This window comes from Mesitornis unicolor, unplaced genomic scaffold, assembly GCF_000695765.1.
Source record: "Mesitornis unicolor isolate BGI_N332 unplaced genomic scaffold, ASM69576v1 scaffold8408, whole genome shotgun sequence".
NCBI classification, from domain to species: Eukaryota; Metazoa; Chordata; class Aves; order Mesitornithiformes; family Mesitornithidae; genus Mesitornis; species Mesitornis unicolor.
In genome coordinates this window covers 40,874-64,576 of record NW_010203799.1, presented here as the reverse complement: position 1 = coordinate 64,576, position 23,703 = coordinate 40,874, and the positions used below count along the sequence as shown (strand labels likewise).

The 23,703-nt window shown below is 41.4% G+C and overlaps 1 protein-coding gene across 1 annotated transcript in view; it reads right to left on the bottom strand.

The window, feature by feature from the left end:
- Positions 1-23,703, bottom strand: part of LOC104545663 (latrophilin-2-like) — a gene marked incomplete at its 3' end in the record, with an annotated part of 114,924 nt that overhangs the window by 52,490 nt on the left and 38,731 nt on the right. Inside the window, 1 exon segment of the mRNA XM_010190851.1 lies at positions 7,505-7,718. Coding sequence (XP_010189153.1) covers positions 7,505-7,718 — 214 coding nt within the window.

Here is a 23,703-nt window from a genome sequence, read left to right as displayed (position 1 = left end):
ACTAAATTTGGCACAGTAATATATAAGTAAATCAGATTTTTTTTAATAATAAAGTTCTGAGTGCAACTGAACAAGGACTTTATCTTGGCTTGACTAGAAATTTGAAAACTAGAAAAACTTCATACAACTCTGTCCAAGTGAACACAAAATTCAATGTTGTCTCAGTCAAGCTCTCAAAAACGTTAATAAATTACCAAGAGATTTAGTTACATACTCCAAACATACAGTAGATGATTAACGGTATGCTAAACAGTACGCACACCTGGTAGAGCCCATTTCAGAAAGCAGAAAACCCAAGAAAATCACCAGCTGAAGCATATATTTTATATTATGCTCAAATATACAGGAAACAGCGTATAATACTTAAAAAAATATGTGTACGTATGTATAGCTATTTATATAAATTTTCACCCATGAGTAGCAAGGACAGACTGATGAATATGTATACACCATCACGCCAGATAAGATAGCACTGACTTGGCGTTTTGGCCAACAATAAAGGAAAGGAACCAACTTAAACATAAGATATGAAAACACTAAATAAAATATCACGCTACACCCTGGTAAAATAATGAAACCAGTCTTTTCTGAAGTAAACTAAATCTAAATTTTAAATGTCATTAGCTGGTACCAGTGATCCTTGTGTTGTTTCCTTTGTAGCCTGTCCAACGTCGTGATTACAGCAATGCGCATGTGTTACGCACTCGCATTTAACTCGTAATATAATTTCTTCTGCAGCAAATAATAATAGAACACACCGCAGAGATGATCAAGTACCACTGACAGCTATTTCACCTCACCTGACTGCTCAGAGCCTTGTAATATGAGGATTCGTATTTAATTTACTAAGGAATGCCACGACGGAGCAACCCCATTAATAAAACCCTTTATTTCTAATGAGTAAGCTAGGCCTACTACTTTCATATTAAGAATTAATAACAGTGAAAATGCTCAATGCCAGATAAGGTTCTTCTCACTCATGGGTGTTACTGGTTTTTTCTGCAATAAAGCCAAGGACTACGGTCTGCTTTATGACTATTCTAGGCTATGTGATTATGCCTAATTCATGAAAATAGCGTATGTGTATTTCTGCTTTTTTCTTTACATTTGAGTCATAGCTAAGTCTTGTGACTAGCACATAGAAAACGAAATAAAACAAAGCAAAACAAAAATCAGTCGAGCCATGGCCAAGTATTGTGAAAAGCTCAGTTTAAAAATAAAGAGCATTTTAATCTTCTGCTACACTGAAATACTCATGGGGGTGACTGCCGTGCTAAGATCTACGTCTGTTTCAGCTGAAAAGAAGCCTTCACTTTTAAAGGAAGCTTAAAAAAAGATATCTAATGTTGATCATCTTGTACAGTAAATGTTTTGTGAAGCAGTTGTCAGCAAGCTGAATCACAAACGGCTGGCACACCAAAGCAAAAGGACCTCGTACATGAGATCAGCATCAGCACCACAGCATCTCTGAGTGCTGAAATCCTGAGAACGTACCTTACCCACACCAGCCCGTGCTACCCCATCACCAACACAAAAAGGACACATATGCAAGCTCTTAACGACCAGAAAGTAGAAAAACGCGAGGTATATCTCTCGTTCTGAGACACTTTTCACTATGCCGTATCTTTGGCAAAGGGAGGCAATCTTCGGCTGCAGAAGGAAAAGCAAAGGAAAAGCAAGGACAGCAGCAGGGGTCAGCAGAGCCCGTGTCTAAGCCTGGCAGACCCCGAAGGAAAGCGCGCCATTACCGCGGCCACAGTCACTTGTGAATGGCGGATGATAAAACCCTGCCCGTGAAAGCTCTTTAAAGCCACATTAAGAAATGCAAATCTGAAGCGTGCTACAGTTTAAACACTGAATCAACCCTGCGCCCTGTCTGGGGAAGCTGGTTTTGAGGCACCAAAATTTCTCTTTGTGAAGCCTTGCAAAGGCTCAAACCCAGCCCTGCAGTGGCCCCACGGCAGGTTTTGCCTTCTACCAGCAAAGGCCCCCTGTACCAGCTTTGCTTTTGGCTAGACTTTTTCACTCCAATGAGGGAGATTAATCATTTATAGGAGATTTCCCAGTATCCATCCAAGCCTGGAGTCCGGTGGAAGATCTTCTTTATTCACTCACATTACAGAACAGACCAAACGTGTTTGCACTTGAAAGGACAACAAATACGGTATTGCAATGGTTCCTCTGCAGGCCTGACAAGCAGGAACAAGACAGGCTGGAGAGCTGTGTCTTTGTCACCAGAGAGCTCACTTTGTTTTCTTGCAAAAGTGTCTCACTCTCATTTATATACAGGGTTTTTCAAAAATTACGTATTTGTTGGACACACAAATAGGTGGGAAACAATTAATGTTTATAAATTTGTAAAGGGCGAGCGTCAGGAGGAAGGAGCCAGGCTCTGCTCTGTGATGGGCAATGACAGGACAAGGAGCAATGGGAGCAAGCTGGAGCACAGGAGGTTCAAGCTGAAGATAAGGACAGACTTTGTCAGTGTGAGGGTGCCCAGACTGCCCAGAGAGGTGGTGGAGTCTCCTTCTCTGCAGACATTCAAAACCCGCCTGGCCGTGTTCCTGTGTGACTGCTCTGGTGATCCTGCTCTGGCAGGGCTTGGACTGGATGAGCTTTAAAGGTCCCTTCCAACTCCTTCCAACTTCTGTGATTCTGTGATCTCCATTCTCCTACTCTCCCGTTGGAAAGAATTAAGAAAAAAATCAAGTCTCCAGAGGAGGAATGGATACGCTACTTCTTTCAGCTTTCCCTTGGTTACTCTGTGGGGCAGGAGGCACTTCACTTCAGTTTTGAAGACCTCCGTTGAAGCGCAGCTGTCTTGCACGCAGATGATGGACATAACAGGTTAAGAGCATTACCACGTGAGAAAAGTTCATGGTAACAAAAACCCAAGCATGAACCCTTCGCTGGTGTCACGATGGACACGGTAACTGAAGGTACACGTGCTGCATGTGCTATAGATAGACAGGATACGTGCAACAGAAAAAAAACACTGCTGAAGAGGGCTTATTCCTATTTTAAAACCCCTACTTTTCTGCAGCAATGTTTTAAAAGAGAAGGATATTTTTAAAAGGTACAGTACCGAAGTTCATCTATTACACCTAACATATTGTTATATTTATGCACACATATTATAATGTTTGCTCTGTTTATGCATATTAAAAAGCAAAATGATACTGATTAAATATGTTTAGTAAAGAGCATATAAAGCTACTATTGTACTACAAATTGCAGATGAAAATAGAATTTCAAGGCCATTTCACAGTGCACAACTGATGTAACCTTTCTGTTGCAGGTAAAAAATTATCTGAACATACCAACTGTGTCCTTTTAATTTTTAATGTGGATGTTTGCATGGTCTGCAAAGTCTGTGGTTTTAAACATTGCGAATTTTTCCTCATTATCAGAAGTTCCTATTTAAAAATTCAAGGTATTTTAGACTTTATGAGGAGGAAGACAATGTTATCTTTCTGAAGTTAACATTAATTTGGCTGTCAACATTAAGTACTTGAATTTTGCCTCTAATGATTCCATAGATTCAGTGTCAGTAGATTGCACATTCTTTAAATACAAAAGCATTAATTTTATACAAGTCACACCAATAGCTGTAACTGCAAATTACTCAAAAAATAAGGTGCACAGATTTAATTAACTTGTTTGGCTTTTTTTCAATCCTTGATTTCTAAGATTCAAAATTATATTATTCAATATTATTGCCTACCACAATACCCAAGTATTTATTCAAATACACAGGCAAAACATATCACCTAATTGGACTACGCTGGAATGACAAAGGCCGTTACGGTGTCTAAACTTTTTATTAATTGGGAGCTTTTCCTAAACAAAAAGTTTAGGACTAGGAAAAATGATTCCTACAAAAAAGCGCCTGTTTTTAATTCAGAGGAGAATGGTCCCAGCAGGCAAAACTGCTGCTTAGCAGCTCATTGTTCCACAATAAAACTACATACAAAATATGGCTTTACATTTGAAATGAATTTTACGTACATATTTACAAGAACGTTTAAATATCCATTATTATTTCAATATAATATGAAGTATCTGTGAAATCCTTTGAGCCTGCCCTAACAAAAACCGCAGGCCCATTCACCCGCAGTTACAGAGCGGAGCTTTGAACCTGACGGTGGAGGCTGAAAGTCCTCATAAACGCACATAAACGGTTGAATACAGCTCACACGATCCACCTGCACTGGAAGTGGACTTAAGACTAGGGTATAAGTAAATTTTATCATGTTAATTTTCAAATCTCTGCCGTGCCTATAAAGACCACTGCTACTCAGCCTTATCAGCTTCAAAGTCTCATGGCAGTTTGTGGCTGCAGCCTCCCAAACACACTTTATGAGTGAGCACCAGAGCAATTTCCTCAGGCTGCTCTGCACCTTGTGCTTCCTTGTTCATTTAATTTCTTTTTAAATGAAGAGGAAAGAGAGGAGATTTGTCCCTGCTAAAGGACAGCAGAGCACCAAGGAGCTTGACTATTTTAAGATCCAGTTGCCTAAAAGGTGGGTCCTCCGTCACTCACTTACCCCACTCCCTCACTAAATATTCTAGAAATAAGCGTATTTCTATGCTCAACGTCAGCACGTGGTAGGATCTCTCAAACTCGACTGTATGCAAACGCTGGGGTTAATTATCAGAGAAGTGTGAAAGGGGAGAGGGATTTTCTAAAGGCCTAGTCTCTTTCTTCAAAGCTTTAATTTTAACCGTGCCAGTCTGAAGTTTACACGAAATCTAAATACATCTGAAAGACTTTATTCAAGAATAATTGGGATGTAATTTCAATAAGGGACTAAGAATTTAATAACTAGTTTACAAAGGTAAAAGCAAAGCAAAGAAGTCATTAGTGTTCTAGTCAGGCTTCCTAGGAAAGCATTAAGTTAAGAATCTTTTGAGAACTGTAGAAAGGCAAGAGAAGGGAGGGAGAAAAGATTAAGAGCAGCTTGTTCTGAGAAAGAGGGGCTGATGCATCGGTGGACACCAGCGAAGTTAGTGCGTGAGTATCTCAAATTCGCTGGAAGAGGAGCAGAGCACGTGATTGCACGGCTTTGTGCTCAACTGGAAGCCTCATCTTATTTTTCAATCTTCAGATTTCACAGTACTGATCTCATTAAGCCAGTGTTTGCACGTTGTAACTGCAGCAAATGTGGTCACTGTGCAAAGGCTGCAGAGTGATGTTGCAAATGAATGAGGAGTATTTAATAATTGCCGTGGAACTACGTTTAACTGCAAGTGTAAACTGAATTAAGTGGTCAAATGCAGTGGTAAAAACACGGCCGGCTGAAGCGATAAAAACATGCCATTAGGCCTAGAAGTTTTTTAGTAGCAATGTAGAATTTATTAGCAATGTAGGTATTGCTGCTTATTTCTAAAGGTATGGAAGAAAAGTTTCCCCTGTTATCACATATTCTAACAGGCTGAATTTTTCTAGTCAGTTTAAGAAAAAAAAAGAAAACCAATGAATCTGACAGTCCTTCAGAGGAGCTTTTTCTGTGCAATTGCTGCCATCAAAATACAGCTGATGTGATACTTTTAGGTATCAGACCAAGGACATGTGCTGAGTACCAAACAACAGTCTGCCTTAGACAACAAAAAATTATGATCACCAACGCAGTTATAAATCAATGAGATAAAAGAACTTTTAATATTTCACAAGAAATTTGCAACATTCGTCAAGGCCTGCAACATAGCACAAATGGAGCAATTCTGAGAAAAGACCAAACAAGGCAAAAGAGACAGCTTTGCTACTCAATGACAGGATCTGGGAAGGAAAACTTGGAAAGCAAACTTCCAAATTACTACTAATGCCAGACAAAACCAGAAAGCAAAGTGTCAAATGATCTTTGCCATTTGCTCAGACAAAAAAAAAGAACAAAAAGAAACTCTCTCTGACATAGATATTCCAAACCAATGTCATAGACGTGATCAAAACTTCATTGTAATCTGTTGGAAAGAGGGTAAGAGTGGAAGACTGGGAAAGTTCAAAAATACTTTCTGCTATCAAAAACTTACAGTTGATTCATTGAAAGGGGAGGATTGAAACTTCAGCTTTCCAGTAACAGTTTGATGTCACTTTAAGCAAGATTGTGCCTCTGTATTTGTCTCTGACTACCTTAATCTGTATATTTGCAGTGAACATAAGGAGGACTTTGATCAAAACACAACATGCATTTTACACAACAAGAAAGTCTACAGAGAGGCACTACATTTACAAAAGCAATTGAAGGTGGTTTCAAAGGGAGTTGACAGATTAGAGGATGATGACACCGCTGCTGCAGTCTCAATGGAAATCTGGCTTGATCTAATTAACAACAACGAACTAGAACCACAAAAAGATAATTCAAACATGATTTAAAGAAGTTATATTACCTTTCTACTAGCGTAGCAATGGAGCCTTTCCCTTACTGATCACAGAACAAGTCACAGGTTGAACACAGAACAAGAATAAAGCCCCGGTATCCTTAATATATCCTCCAGCATTTGAAACTGAAGACCGAGATCTAGCCCAAATATTTGACTACAGAACATCCATGTATTCACATGAAAATGATTAAAAACTGTAAGAGTCACACTCATGACAACTGGAGTGAATTGGGAAACCAAAACGGAGGATTATTTCCAAGACATGACTGTATGTCACCGACTGCTATCACGTTCAAACTGAACACGGCAAATGCAGCATAGCACGCGTGTGTCCGACACTGGCATGTTTCACTGGACACATCTGTCATGTGTATTGAAAGCTCCCAGGTTATTCCCATGTAGTTTAACTCAGTAACAATGCCAGCGACCAATTTTGTGCTGAGATCTCCACAACTGCCAGTATGAGGTGACCGCTACCTGCATGTGGCCTGTAGCACAGGGATCTCTGTAAATCCTAGTTCTGATGCACCTTTTCTACTAAAAACACTTTTATTGGCTCTTCTGACTGACTGATGGCCTTCTCTGAATGACAGTCGCTGTCACTAAGACATAACGTAACTGGTGCTTAGATGCCCGTATTCTTCTGTCCACACATGTATAATGACACACAGCCATCCTGGCATGCAATCATTCTGGCATTTTCCACTGGATGCGTTTTACAGGTGGGCACTACAGCAATGATTTACTGCATTCACAGGAAACGTGTACCTTTCCCACAGAATGCAGAGGTTACTGAGAAATGCAGCAGTCATTTGGACACAGTTGGAGGGCTGTTTGACCACCTGAAAGGCAAGCAGACATGCAGTCTCCAAATAACTGAATTGTGCCATTCTCCTTGCAGTTATCTTCTTGCTTTTTAACTTTTGCTCATGGAATTTAAAAAAGTAACTCTAATTGCAACTGGTAGGTTTTTATTTCCTTCTAACATTACTAGATAGAAATAACACTACCTCAATAGCAAACTGGCAACTACAACTCAACATTTCCTATAATATATACCCCTTACTGTATTAATTCAGGCAATTTTCCTCTTCAGTCCTTAAAGTGATACAGATTTTTTTACCTTTGTGTCATAATCTTGTAGGCATCTGGAAGGAAGCATTCTGTGTTCTCCATCTGGAAAGGGTCAGCATCACAAATCTTGTCATCTGTCCGTCCATAGTTAGCACTTTCTATCATAATAACATCGCTTCCTGGACACCGGAGGTCAATGGAGTAGCCTTCGCAGGAGAGCTCCCTCCTAACCAAACCAAATGGTAGTGCTGCTCGGCTGAAACCTGAAAGAAAGAGAAAAAAACAGGATTGAGCCTAAAGGGTATATTGCATTGGATTATTCTTATCCTGTCACACAGGCCTTAACTCTTATCAGTGTGCTAGAGGAAGTGCACCTTTGCACAGCCTGACCTGGTACCATGCTAAGTGAAGCATCCTTCATGAAACTGTCACATCCCTACACCACTGCTGCCGTGTCCTTTATCTGGGAAAGGAGAGAATTCACAGAATCATAGGATGTACTGGGTTGGAAAGGACCTTTAAAGATCATCCAGTCCAACCCCTGCAGTGAGCAGGGACAATGTTACCAGGTCAGGGTGCTCAGAGCCCCATCAAACCTGACCTTGAATATCTCCAGGGATGGGACCTCTGCCACCTCACAGGGCAACCTGTTCCTGTGATCTATCACCTCATATTGAAGAACTTTTTCCTAATATCCAACCTAAATCTACCTTTTTCTAGTTTATACCCATTACTCCTCATCCTATTGCTACATGCCCTAGTGAACAGTCACCTTTACACTTCTAACCTGGCAAGGGCTAGAAGCAATAAATCCAGCTTCATTAGACTTTCTTAATGTGTGTCTTCCTTTCTCCAGAACGAGCTGGCCTTTTACACAGATTACACCACAGACAGAGAAGATTTTGAACAAATAAATGATCAGTAGCACAAACTAAGATGTGTACTGTATAAAATCTCCTCGTCTCTCCCAAAAATGCTATCTGTGTTTCATGGAATTCTACATTTTTAACACGTTTTTCTGCATGAGAGAATTCTGAAAAATAGGTAACTTCTCTAATGAAGCAGAATTAAATACTTCAGAAACAAAACAGTGGTTCAGATACTCATCCAGATATTCAGTCTTTCACAGACATTTCTTTATGCAAAAAGCACATTGCATCCCAATCTGTATACTACTTTTTCTTGTACACAGCTACTGGTGGATTATTATGACACAGAACATTTCTGTTTCTTACAAAATGTGTGCATTACTGCCTTTTGGAAGAGAAGTTGGGTAAGATGGTGTTAAATATTTATTTCTTTAAAACAGTAAATTCTTTCTAAATTTTCAGCAGAATTACAGATATTTCCTATTAAAAAAAAGTCATCCTAATACAGTACCACAAGGCCATTAATATTTCAGTGCAGGCTGCTAGAGACAAGTTGTGACAGCAAAGAGAAATAGCTGGTAAGTATGGGAAGTTGAAGCTCTACGGTGTTTTGAAGGCAAAGAAAATAAACTTTTCTTTAAAAGTATGATGCATTAGAAGAGGAAAGGAAGTAAGGATCTAAAAAGATCAAGAACAACCAGAGATAACCCCTTGATAGCAAATTCTCACACAAACTGACACTTTTTCTACTGAATTAGTGATCTGCGGATTAAAACTCCCACTGTATGAAGATGATTATCTGTTAGGACTGCAAAAAAGAGCTGCTGCCAATGATCACAGCAGTGCCAGGATGTGGCTCCCTGGCAGCCAGAGCCCATCTTCCCATCCCTCCTCTACCTGCTTGCCCCTGCCGTCCCTGCACCAGCACCAGCTTTCGTCTCACCTGTGCAGTAACCGAATGCAAGGGCTGGTCTGACTCTAACCCCACCTTGCTGCAGCAGAACCCATGAGGTTTTGGAGGATGAGCTCTTTGGCTGGGTGGGAATTCACCTCTGCACAAGGGCAAGGCCAGAGCACAGCAGCCGGGTCTGCTCTTACTTTACATTTTGTGGCACTGAATCCTACGTGAAACCAGTACCGTTACGATGCCGATGCGTTTCAGTACCAGTTAATATGTGAAGAAGCCATGTTGCTGTAGAAAGCACCACAGCTCCATCTCAGAGCCGCTCCTGGCCGTCGGTCTGGCTGCACATACCATGTGCAGTAGCAAACACTATTATTAGAGGCTTGCTGAAGTATCAGGAGCTGAAAGCTGGAAAGAGCTAAAACACGAATCCATCACATTAACGCCCTACATGTTCCTCCCATGCAGCAAATTAATACAACGAAGAGCGAAGCTGCTCACGGCTCAGCGAGGGCGTGAAATGGGCACAGAGAGGGGTACGTGCAAAGCCCCCACCACGCATGCATAGAGCAGCTCCTTTGATTAATTACCGTCACGACAGCCGCGGTGGGACCAAATATAATGCTGCTAGTGACTGCCATTCCTACCGCTCCTGTCAAATTTAATGCTGTCCACACCAAGCTCATCTCATCACAGCAATGGTGCCTGTATCTCCTGCACTCAGCAGGGCTTCCTCTGGTGCACAGCACTGCCCCGGCCAGGCCAATGGCAGTCTGCCCTCAGCCCCCACACCAACTTTTGGGTTTCAATCAGCAAGGAGGGGAACAGCAGCTCTGGCTGTCCAAAGGGCATTTCTGCAGAAGGGCAGAGCAGGGAGGGGCAGGGGGTGTAGGGCACAGCCACTGAGGCGGCAGCGGCCACGCACGCAGCGGCAGGTCAGACGTACGGATCGTTACGGGGCCAGCGCTGATAAACCCACACCCAGCTCGTGTGACAAGAAGCGCTGAACCCATAGTGCAGAACCTGCAGCACAGCCTCCGCTTCTGCTAGGAAATACCTGGAATCCACATACAAGACCTCCGCAGTTTGTTACAGACATCAGCTGCCTGCAAGTCTTATTTCATCATCTATGGCAACTGCTAGAAGTACTCTGAATGTATTTTATCCTGCAATTTTTCCCCCTGCAGGCATCCATGAGAAGTTCTGTATTAGGACAAACATTAAAGACACCAGAGCAATGTTAGAGCACTTCACAGGCAGCAGAGGACACACCTGAGATTGTAACGTAGGTGTTATATTGCAAAAGCAGCAAGCAATAAAGCGAAACAATGCGGCACGTGTTCGGTGGGGAGACTGCTCTGAGGAACCTCCATGGCACAGAAAGAATTTTACCTAAATAAAATACATAAATGTAAAGTCCACTAACAAAGCCATTGTGATCTTTATTCTGAGGCGTTATTTGTAATCCTTTCCGATCAACAAAGAAAAAATAAGCATATCAACAAGCAAAGTGTAATTCAATCCATCTTGCAACCCTGACAATCGAAGAAAGAACTGGTGGGAGGCCCTGTGAGTGAAAAATCAATATTGCAGCTTTGTGCCGTGCAAATGTGAATACTGCCAAATAGCAGTGCTTAGGGTAAAATGAACTGTTTTTCTCCATCTTCTCCTCTCTGAACAAATGATTTTGAAACGACAGCTCTTTTTTGGAGCTATAAAATGTCAAGCAATAACTCCCCGCGCTTTAGGCAAGCGATTGGAATAAATACCTCTTGGCAACAGGTGCAGTGACTTAGGACTGAAATTCATTTACATTCAGGAGATAATTCCCGATAAACAGATGCACTGCCACGGGATGGAAGTTTGAACGACTGGCATCCCAACGCTACTGCCTGGTTCTGCATCATTCCAGAGCTGTTCAGACGTAAGTATGTGGCGCTGTCAATAATTACCGTTGTCATCAGTAACTTTGTATCTCCAGTGCACTTCCTCATGAATATTGCCTGCACTGTACTTTCTAACCAACCTGCGCTCCACCTGCTGCTTGCCTTACTGCACCTTGCGCAAACCTGCTTGGTTTGGCTCTCCTCCTGCAGTTGAAATCCACGTTCCTCGTCTTCCTGCTAATTGCTTCAAGGCAAATTGTGCCATGGCTGCCCCAGCTCCTGCTGCCTCCCACCCAACCCAGGAGCTTCCAGCCTGCAAAGGCCTTTCTGGTGGCGGGCTGGGACTTCCAGCACAACCTAAACATTACCTCAAGGAAGCGCCTATTACCAAACGCAGCATATGCTGCCTGTGAGTCACTCGCGTTTGTATACATTAATCAGTGTTGTGTGTGCGGGCTGTTGGGTTTTTTTTTAAATGGATGAAGATTAATACCTAATGAGAAAAAACAGCGTGGTTTCTGTCCTGCTGACCATTTTGATTATAGAAAAGCTTCCTGGCAAACATATGTTTCCTGCACGTTTTATCTGCTCACAAATTAGTTGAGTGCAGGATCTTCAGTGAAAGAACAAAATAAACTGCTCTTGCAAAACTGCATTTCGAAGAAAAATAGTTAGAGGGGGTTTTCAGTGGAAATATCCACTCTTTAACGTTCTGTTGATCAATCCATGCAGAAAATCATGAGAAAAAAATCTGACACATCAGAAACAGAAATATTTCCCTGTATACTTTAGTCCATGACATTAAAAAATACAAGTCCTATGAAAGAAATGTAACTCAGAATTGTGTTTCAGAAATATGCTAAATTAACATCTGGCTAAAAATTGTTTTATCTAAGTTTGCTACGCCTTGTTTACAGCTTTGGTTCCTTCATGAGAAATTATTTGTCTTGAGAAAGATAACCCAAATTTGTCAAAGTGCAAAGAAAAGTTAATAATTCACAGCATCCTGCCCACTAGCATACCATCTTTTTGAGCTGTCAATAACAAGAGAGTGCGCTACGTTTGGTAGATAAAAGCAAAAAGGCACCACCACATTTGAATGTTCACCCCATACAGAGGGAAAATAGTGGAATGTAAACAGGCTAACATCAGTACTCCTCGACATCAGAAGCGAGGAACCTTTGATTAAAACTTAAAGCACGGAGAAAGTCAACATGGAAATATAAAATTATTTCAAAGAATGCAGATACTGGAAGAACTGAGAATCCAAAACAAATCTTTAGAGAAATAAATATATATGTCTCTGCAAGCAAGAAAATATTGCTTCTTGTGTTATTTGGCTCTAACGGAAAGGTCTTTTGAAAAGAGCACATCTTTTCAAACAGAATGTTTACAGTTGTCTCTTTCACAATCTCTTTTATTTTACCAAATCATGCAACATGATGATTCGAGTTCTACACAAGATGAAGTGATGCATCCTGGGCAGCATTTCAATAATATATGTTCAACAAATGCAAAGCCCGACGAAAACTGTGCCGAGAATCCCCTCCCGCTCCCAACGAAGTGTGTACGTGCACACACGGAGGGTGCGCAGAGAGAGCTGAACATACTTCGCCATCTGAAAATCATGCAAATGCTCAACATGGGCTCTGCAGAGCTTTTGCAATGCCACAGGAAAGCCTCAGCATCCTGCAGCTCCTAAAGAAACCCACGAACTCTGTCAAGGGAGGCTTTTCCCCCGTCTCGCAGCGCCATACATATTTCACACAGACAAGCATGTTATTTTGTTAAACAGCTTTTAAATTATCAAACCCTGGTCAACGGATCACTACCAGCGACGACAAAGACAGAGGCAATTTAAATGACAACTGCGCTTTCTAATTCTATCCTGGAAGGAAAAAAGTCATTCTGGCAGGCATGTCTATTAAAAGATTACATTGGCACAGTGAGAGCTGCTGATACTGTGCAGAGGTCCCGAGTTCACAGCACTCAGCTCTTCTTTCAGGGAAACCCAGCAGCCAGCGCACAGCCAGCCCGAAATGCAGCCTCGCAGACAAAAACCCCACTGTTCTGTCGGGGTAAAATTAGGCAGGAAGCGATCATTTAAAAAATGTTCTCCTACAGCTGGATTCTGTGCCGTTTTAAGTATACACTCATTATTTTTATGTATGATGCTGGAAGGAGGTGACATCTGGAGAAGGATTCTTTAGTGAAGGATTATTATTTTCTTGTAAGAGACGTCTTTCTCCGTTTTTTAAAACTCATTCATACAGTGGTATTAACTCATTCATACAATGGTATTAACACAAAACAAGGTACATGGAAATATGTTCAGTTTTTGAACTTTAACAGAGGCCCAGAGTCCACAAGAACAGACTTGACCATTTAAATGTGTGCATAAATCACACTGAAGCAAGGCAACTACGTCTTAGTTAAAATAATATAGATAGTATTATTATAGCTGTGAATAAGTTAGCTGTGAGGGGTGATTTTTAGCACTGGTTTCTAGATTTCAGTTTCTCAGACATACTGTTTCCTATTATAATGACTTGGCTAAAATCTGGACTCATTCAAAAACAGAAATATGAGTTGCTATCAAAAAAAGCTTTCAGAAGTATAAAGTGCCTAATGATGGCTTTTTATCAACAATTCTTACGCTTTTATACCATAATTTAGTCTTTACAAAATCACAGGATTTCAAAAATCTTTGTCAAATTTTAGTGTTTTTCAAGATTCAGTGTGAGCAGCAGAATTACAACAGCAAGTACTTTTCTTTAATTACGTACTTAATATTCAGCGCACATAAACATAAAGCACAGTGTGTCTGATTAATGAAATTTGGGACAGAAGCCTGAGTAACGCCCTCTGACTCACACCAGGACGGGTCCTGCCTTCCAGGTTCACTGAAACTTTATTACAGTTTTCCCTGTATGTTTTCCAGTCTCCATGCAATTCTCCAAGCTATCCCTGTGAGGCTCTCTTCAGCAAAAAAAGACTCAGGGCTTACCTGCCTTCTGCACCTTGTTGAATGATTCAGCAAAACCTAAAGTGAGCAGCAGCATCGCAGCCTTTTTAAGTAACAGCGTTGATCCTTCCTGTGTATGGCTGGCAAGGACCTCATTTAAATGCTCCTAAACGGCTCTCACCCCTCATTCAGAAGGGTGACAATGTGTCTCTCCAAGGTAGCAGAATTAAGGGGGTTTTTGGACTGTATTTTTGTTGGGATTTGTGTTTTCTTTCTTTAAATAGCAGGAGAGGAAAGAGTGCTACACTGACAGACCTGCGGACCGGAGTCCTTCAATCATCCAGAACAAGAAGAGCCCAGCTGTGCGTGCATCCCCACATTAGTCCATGGTGTCTCAAACCTATTTTGAAGGAATCACCACTATGGGAAAAGAGATAGTTTGGTCTTCATGCCCATTTAATCCTTCACCTCCCTGCTGAGGCTGCCACAAGAGTGCTAATTAATGCTAAACTGTGAAAATGGGCTTCTGCACTTTGAATCCAGCCACACTGAAACTGGATAGAAACCACTAATTCCTTTAATGAAAGTCACCAAACCAGAGCCTGGTTCCTGGCAGCGTTTTAGCAATGCCTACATATGGCAGATGGAAACCATGTGACCTAAACATGAAAGTCGAAATATCTAGTGTAAAAATATGCGTGTTGTTCAGTTCTCACTTACAACCAAATTTTATTCTCATACGTGCGCACCTTTCCCATCCCTTTCAGTGGGAGCTGTGTGCATGAAAGCAGAACTTTGCCCTCGTGATCTAAAATTATCCCAGTTTGAAACAGCGTTCATCTGCCAACGATACTTCTTTTCTTTTGCCAGCCAGATGTCTCTTCTCAGGCTGCAAGAATCTCCTTCCTTTTTTCCTTCACATCATACACACTTGATCCTCTGCCAGCTCACAGAAGCACTCTACCCTTTTCTTTCTTGCCGCTAAATACATTGCATCTTCAGAATTTCTCAAGGCAAGCAAGTCCCATGGTCTCTGCAAAGCCCTCTCCTGGAGGTTATCTCCAGTTTACCAACTGTGAACTCTCCGAGCACACCACCTGTCAGGAAGGAGAAGCTTCTGAATCAGAAACGACCTCCGAAACAGGGAGGTAAGGCACACAAAGGCTGATGTGTCAGAAATGTTGTGTCAACAGGACTTCCCGTTGAATTATTTCCTCTGCACAGGATGCTGGTAGGAGAATAAAAACAAATCTTTTTTCTATTTTCTATAAAAATATCTTTTGACAACAATTTATATTTCCAGTTATCTCAGCCATTTTTGATTGGAAACCATGTGTTGAGGAGGGGCAAGGGAAGAGGAAAAAAGGGGCTGTGATTTCCATCAGCAGAACTCAGAGTGAAGAGCTGACAAAAGAAATATGCTTTTGTTCCCATCTTCAAGAAACCCAAAGCCTCGTCACCTCAGAGGCTGATCGAATTCACGCAGAGATGGAGCATCTCTTGGGAATACACACGCTGGTAAAAGTTCAGTCACTCCAGCAGGTGACACACTGGTTGCCAATAATAACCCTTGGTGTGGGAGGTACATCGCCATACCCTACTCTGTTTAAGAAAGCAAAACATTTAATCTCACTGAAATGCAGAAATTGGACCCTGATCATTCTGGCTCATTTTAAAGAAAATGTTCTTCTACAAGTGCCAGAGTTTAAAATACCAAGTATGGACCTCGTGCCTCAAAATTATCACAGATTTAATTAAAAATATTGTACTATTGCTTCCACATGGTAACAGTATTTGAGATTACAGTTGTAAAATTACAAATGGGGCACTTTCTTGTTTACAAACAGAAAGATATAGACATTAGAAATGGAATCAAGCAAGAGTCCATATACTTACTCTCTTGTTTCAATAAAATGATGGGGTGGAGTCAATTGCCACACTTTAAATTACAGTGGAAAAACCATGTGGTTAATTTTAATGACGGCAAGCCACTTAAAGAGTGCTTAGAAGTATGCAAACACCAGAGAAATCCCCCTTCTCCTTCAGTACAGCTTCCGAAACATTTCTGAGGACTCAGGAGTAGAAAGAAGAAACACAAAGGCTCAAGATCCCACAGATGAAACTGCTAAACCAAAATACACAGTCATTCATTCTGAAAACAAGGAGAAGAGCAATGTGATGAATGTACTTTAAGGTAAATGTGCCGTCACTTCAAATATTCCCACAAATAGATATGAGACAGGAGTAGCAAGCAATCTCGGAAAATGCCTGTCAGAATGAAAGGCTTTCTTCCTGACCTTACCTTCTATGAAATATTTGTGGAGTTCTAAAAGACTATTAGAGAGAGGAGAGGGATACACCATACACAGATCTTACAACGAATGCAAGATTCTGGCACATTCCGGGAATCATGGAATAATCCCACACAGATACTTGAGAGCATGCTCTGAATATTAAATTGCATGAAGAAAAGCAAACTATTCGATTGTTTATGAATAAATAGGCAATCTTAAAAGTCCTAAGGAGTATATGCAGTTCTGCCATGTTCCCTGGGCAGCAGGAAGCAAGAATGGCAACAGAGGTTGCTCTTCCAGAGTAAATAAAGGAAATAGGAACCTCTGCCACCCTGTCAAACCGCTGTTAATCACCTATAAAGGAACTACATATCCATATGTCCTATTGCAAACACAAAAGACACGGGAGATAAAGTGACAGCAAAGCTAAATTCCACCTGGACTCAAATTCAGGGCTTCTCAATTTGGATCCTGGTTTTTAATCCTGGAATTTGTGCCATCCCTGACCCCTCCCCACCCAAACTGTCACTATGTGGATGCAAGAATGCTCTCAGCATTTAGAAACCCAGCTAATGAGTGCTCAAATGAAATAAATGAAAAATCAGGATCCCTGAAGTCTCTCTCTGAGTACTAAGACAGAAAGTAAACAATTTTGCATAATTATGTGATAGGAGTTCCATAATTAATGCTCTTTACATTAGAAAGTAACAAAAGGGATGAATACTCACTGTAACACAATACAGAAATGAAAACTTTGCATTTCCTGATTACTTTTATTTAGAAGCACACATCTAATAGCTGGAAGACTGTGCTTCCAAAGTTGTTCACTGATATTAATACGACCAATAATAAAGGAAAGGAGCAGGAAAGCTCCACACCAGACCAGGGGCAGAATTATCATTAGGTGCTCAAGTATAAGCTCAATATCCAGCGAGACGGAAGTACTGCACTGCTACTACAGATTAGGAAGGCAAAGTAATTTCCTCACTAATTAATGCATTTTACATAGCGCTTCACCATACCAGGTCACAGTTTTCTGTTAAAAAAAATCTCTCCCTACGCATTTCAAGCAAGCATTTCAGGAGGAGGCAGCTGCGAAGAATGAAAGATCCGATTGCTCCACTTTTTTCCACACCACCTAAACCGACGCTTTCCTACCGAAAGCGCCGCGTTCTCCTGATACATTATTTAGGTGTACAAACAGGCGCACGGCTTCCGCAAGTCAGAGGGGACGGGGCTCCTGATGCAGCCGCCGGGTCGGGAGGGGGCAGCGGGGCTGCCCAGGAGCCGCGGGGCACCCTCGGCTGCCGCTTCCTCGCCGTCCCGGCGCAGCAAAGCCGGCCTTGCCCGGCCCACTGACAACCCCCGCGGGCACTCACGGGCTCCCTCCGCTCCTCGATCCCTTTACGTTGTTGTTTCTTCAACAGCGGTGAGTTTCATTAATCAAGATAATTTCCAGAGAGAGCTGGGAGCGTGATCAAAGCAGTCGTTATGGCAGCGTAATTGAGGAGGGAGTTGTTAATCTTCAGGGGATGCCAAGGAGGGAAGGAGAAGGTGAGGGGTGTCCAAAGGAGGCAGGAATGAGCAGGTGTTAGGGTAACTATTTAAATGAGGCATCCTGACTTAATCGTGTCTAATGGAGGCTTCAGACTCCCTGGAAGGCTCTAAAGCTGGATATCCTATCTGTTCTGCTCAGTAAGCAAGCTGCATTTCTTTAGGCACAAACAGAGATTTTAGTAAGTCTGCACTACCACAAAGCATTTAATGAAGCTATTCTCTGCAACTTCTACAATCCCACCCTACCACTGCAGTGCCTGTTCTGTCTCTGCCACTGCTGAGTTTGAAATCCAGGTCCTTACCTGGTTTCAGCAATGTATGGGCCCATGTTATCTTAAACTACACGATCAAGACTGTGCTTGAACTCCAAAACCAAAAAGAACCCTGTTTTTCCCAGTGACAGTTTTCACATACACAAGCCTCTAGATTGCAATGATATTTTATGAAACAAATGCAAAATACAGCAATAGTAGTATCTCCCACTGAAACGCTGTCATCTCTGAACGATGTGTTGAGATCCAACATTATACAACTCTTCACAGTAGTAATTTTGTAATATTTTATCTACTTGAAAATAATAGGGAATTTTAGGTAAGCAGAATCTTAATTACCCCAATTAAGTTCTCATCCTGCATCACTAATGTCACTGGGAGCTTTGTCATTAACCTCAATGAGTGCAGGATAGATTCCTTAGAATTTAACCTGGACACTCAATATTCTTGTTCTAATGAAAAATGCATTAATGAGCTTCATTATTCTACTCCATTTTAAAGCAGCATCTTCAGCATTCAGTTTCCCTCAACAGCCTAATGGGGCACTGGTGCTTCAGTGAGCTGGGACTTGACACAGAACTGTTTAGGTCGCTGCAAATCTTTTTATTGACTCAATGAGCTTCACGCTCAGCCCACCACGGGAAGAGCAACACCTATTGACTCACTTCAGGAACTCCCTGCGGTAACGATGACAAAATGCATACAGACTTCTGAAATTAAAACAGGGGTGTATAGCTGAAAGACTGTACATAGCGAAATAAACACAATTAAAACGAAAATTCCTCCCTATAATTAAAAAACAACTCAAATTTTCTATATAGACTCCATGCAGGATGCTCAACCCATTTCAATCACTACCTGTTTTCCAGTCATCTACTGGGACACATTATGGGAAAGCTAGTGATCTTCTGTGACCTTCATTTTATGTTATTAAATGCAGCAGACACCTCATGCTGAATACGAAATAAAAATATGCAACTCAGGAAAAGTACTTTAAGAAAAAATGCTCTTTGGAGGACCTAATTTCAGTCTTGATATATAATGACACAGATTTGCCAATGACATTTGAATAAAAATCTCTATTACATATTATTGTGTTCAAAATTATATTCTGAACTACTGAATTTAGAACAGGCCCTGTAGATCACGATTCAATCAATGCTTTATAAATGTGGGAAATATGTATTTGAAATACACTGTGAAGTTAGAACAGACTCACTGTGCTTCCCATCTTTATCCACATTTTAGGAGAGCATTTCTGTCTCAAACAGCTATCCAACTGGTAGCAGTAAAAAACCTCCCAAGTATCAAAATACACTCTTTGTTTACACAACAGTGGCTGATGTATTGCTAATAAAGCCTTCAAGGAGAAAATAATGTGAATTGCCCAAGCAAGGGAAACTGGCACTTGCAGATACTATTTTCTCTTTCCCATAGCTCTAAGGGTAATTGAGAAGTATCACTTGTTGCACTCCCGTGCCTTTGAAAACCTGAGGGGGGAGGTCGGGGAGGGTGGAAGGGGAGGTGGTGAGTGCCGATGCCTATTATCCCTGCTAGTAAACGCAGATTAACGAGTCATCACCCAGCGTAATACCCATTGAATTTCGGTTACCTGCCGTCTGAGCAAACGGCCTGAAATTCCAAATGCTAAACGGCCAAGCCTATTTGTAGCTGGTTGAGAGCCACATCAATTTGGGATAGGTGTAGCTGGCCATAACAATAGCGCGGGGGCATTCAAATTTGCCAGGGAGGGGACTTATGGAAATCCTTCTCCCTAATTAAATCAGAGAATGAGAGTTTGAAGTGGTAAATAATAAATCACAAAGAATCCTCAATCTGGTTGTCAAGGAAACCAGTATGCCTCTGCCATAATTGCTGTGAGCCCAATCTTGCCCTTTTTGACATCAAGCCTTATCACGCATTCCGGTCAGAGACTGAGAAGGCAGCTTTCCCACTCCTCTCAGGCAACCCCGTAACTCGCAGTGCGCTCGCCTGAGCGGGGCCGCACCGCGGCGCATCCGGCGCCACCGCCTCCCGTCCGCAGCGGTAATTAACCGTGAGCTCCAGGACTCTGCCGTCCGCTCCTAGATGAGAAGTGGGACTGACCGCCTCCATCGTGGCACTGGAAGGTCTCAGCAGTGTGTTTACTAGAAAGGCATTCCTAATTTACTGTTGCTAACGTCTCGAGCCTGGTTATCTGCGCCTGTCGCAAGTCCCAGGAACTTGGAGTTCCCCTGTGCTCCTACTGCCCTGAGCACATCCTCCTGGCCAGGAATCAGCCACTCGTTCTGCTCTTGGACGTGCAAGATGCTTATGAAAGAGACGGCCAGGGAAAGGGAAGTACAAGACAAAATAAACGCTTCCATAAGCACAAGAAAATAGATTAAAAATTGACTCCATGCCAAGTCATTCAGATAGCTCACTGTCTTTTTCCTTTGCGATGATAATTACCTTTTATAAACATATTCAAACTTGTTTTTTCCTTCTGTTTTTGGTGTAATCACACATCACCACTGGACACACACCAAACTTTAAGCATAAGCAATTCCCTGTACTTCAACGCCAGGAAGGGGAAAAAGCTGTATTAGTGTCTCTATCTCATCCTTCAAGAAATCCTGAAGCAACTTTTAAAGGAAGTGTCTTCAAAGTAAGGAAACAGGAGGAACGACGGGCAAGTACATTATGTTCACAGCTGACTTTAAGCAAAAAAAAAAATCCAGACAGACAAGGAAGGATTGTGGGAAGGAAAAAAAAAAAATCTCCCTTTAGGAACTACAGAGAGAAAAAGACGACCAGAAAGGTTTCTAAAGGGAGAATTCAGCTGATTCTTGTTTGAAACCCCACAACTAGTTGATTTTCTCCTTGCTGTTTTACCAGTTGGTAAATCTTCTTTCAAGTCCTAATCCTATTCCAAGTAACACCTATATTTCTTTAATATATTTTTATAAGTTTAATGTTAGCAAAATATGTTAGAAGTAACAAGACTAACAAACCCTGGTGATTTTAATCCTTTGCTGTATGCCATTCCAATGGGACACTCTGGATGCCCACTATAATTCCTGAACTTTATCATGACATCACATTTGGGTAAATGTAATGTACAGATGTTTTTTTCTCCATTCCTCAGAGGGGTATATAACATGTTAGCAGCACTTTCTTCTGTCTGTTCAGCTGCTACTCAAAGAAAGCTATTTAGTTCGTTTTATCGACTCTAGCAATTGCAGTAATTTTCTTTTTGGTTGGTAGATAAACCAAGCATCTCAAGAAAACACACGGTACCACACAGTCTTTCTGCTATAATATTCAACTATTCCAACATAAACTAAGGACGTTGGTAAAAACCTTTGTTCAACAGAGCTGTAGAGATGCAATGCATAAAAACCAATAAACGCTTGTTCCAGAGCAGGCTCAATCAAAACAAAACAAATGCTCCTCCAAACACAAACTAAATCCCACTCATAGTCCTCTTCCCAGGAAGCACAATGTAGGTGTTTGGTAGCTAAGAGAGCTCAGGCAAACTCATCTTTAACCTGTGATCCAAAACAGTTCCTAAGATCAAAGCACCATGAGATAACCAGACTGAAATGGACTCCTGCCTCTTCCTAGTCACTCAAAATATTCTTTAATCTAAATACTTTTTCCAGCTATAAAACCTAAACCACAGATAAGAATTATTCCTACATCATTTAAAAACTGAAGCCCCTGTAGTTGCCATCCCAGTTACAAAGGTACAATTATGGATTAATTGCAGCCAATTACAATGATGCATATTAATATCTGTATCACTGTCTATGCCTCTAAAACTCAATCACCTTAAGAAAAAAAAATGAAAAAGACAAATAAAGGTTTCCATTAGAAAATATAACTCAAAAGCAAATAAATGTGCCATTTGGATATAAACATGTTCATTTGCAAAATATGCACGCAGCATCCATCAGGACAAAAAAGGCCTTCAGCTGATTTACACATAATTTACTATGGCACACTCTTACCACTGTTTTATTCTTATTTGAAAAATTAGTCTGGATTCCTGAGCACAGTGACAGCAACCAGTTTATTTTAATGTCTTTTGCTAAATTTCAGTGATCTTGAACCTTTAGGGCTAAACATCTCCGTGGCAATCTATTTCTGTCATCCCAGAGCTTCACATTCTTCCAGATACAAAGAATGGTGTCACCGGCGTTCCCAGTGACACAACGTGCTGGAGAAGGAGTTTAGTATTACCCAGACCCTGCTCCATCATAATCCACTGTGAAAAAAATACCTCCGTCTCTTCTGTTAGTAGGAAGCCATAACAACCTGCTATTTCTCCTCCGAACAATTCTCCAGGTGGTCAATTTGATTTGTCAGTTCTTTAGGATTTGTATGTCCTCTGAGCAGTCTCTATCCTTCATCTTTTGTATTTACCTTTTTGTGTAGACTCCTGCCATCTTAAACAAAACCCTTCAAACTTCTTACTCGCTAGAACACTAAACCCTGGACTGTAAAATATTTGCTATTACGTGGTGAGTTTTTGCAAGGCATTATTGGTTCTTTATCTGAAACCAACTTGTTACTCACATGGTATGAACCAAACTGGAGGCAGTTTTGGCCCACAGCGGTGGAAGCCCAGGGTGTCCCAGCCCTGTGTGCCTGTGCTAGCCCTCATGGCACACAGCCTCCCATGCTGCTGCAAACTTCGACTCACCGTCTCTGCTCCAAACTGGCCAAAAACCATGCTGCGTTAACGCTGAGCTGACCATCAACTGCTGCCAGATCTCAGTTCATTAGGCCAGGTGTGGCAGCACTAAACCGTAGATAAGCCGTTTCCGAACAGTTTTGGAGCTCAAATGTAATTTCAGTACGTCTCTGTACAGTATCATGCAGAAATACCCACAACTCTCTTCTGCAGTAGTTATGAGAAATGGTTATTAATTTTAATTGGCCTAAGCTAGCTTTTAGGGAAATTATATCTTCAGGCTTCATCACCTATCTGAATAGCCTCTTTCTGCAGTTACCATTGCTATTCATCTACTAAGAAATACTGGCAATACGTTCTGTATTTCCTCCCAGATTATCAACTGTATCAAGCAAAGATGACTGGAAGCAAAACAGAAATAAAAAATTAAAGGCACTTAGAAACAAACTGGCTGTGATGCTCATTTACACACAACCTACCCACACGCCTCTTTCTGGGAGAGTAGGATGACACTGAAAACAAATTCCCAACCAGTAAACCACAGCATTCCCCTCCGTGAAAATTACACCAACTTTACGTTGAGGAACAAGCTCTGGGTGCAGGACACTGTTCCGGTGGCTCTTTTCTTTCCCAGCTTTCCTTTCAGGTGCCTGATGGAGTAAGATGTAGTTTACAGTCCCTCACTCAAAACAAAAATTAGAATTGTCTTGGTATCAGATTCAACATAAAAACATCCCAGCTGCACAGGACTCGTACTCTTAAAGGTTACCACTGTTAACGATTTTAAAAGACAAAATATTTCCCATTGTCATGACAGTTTTAC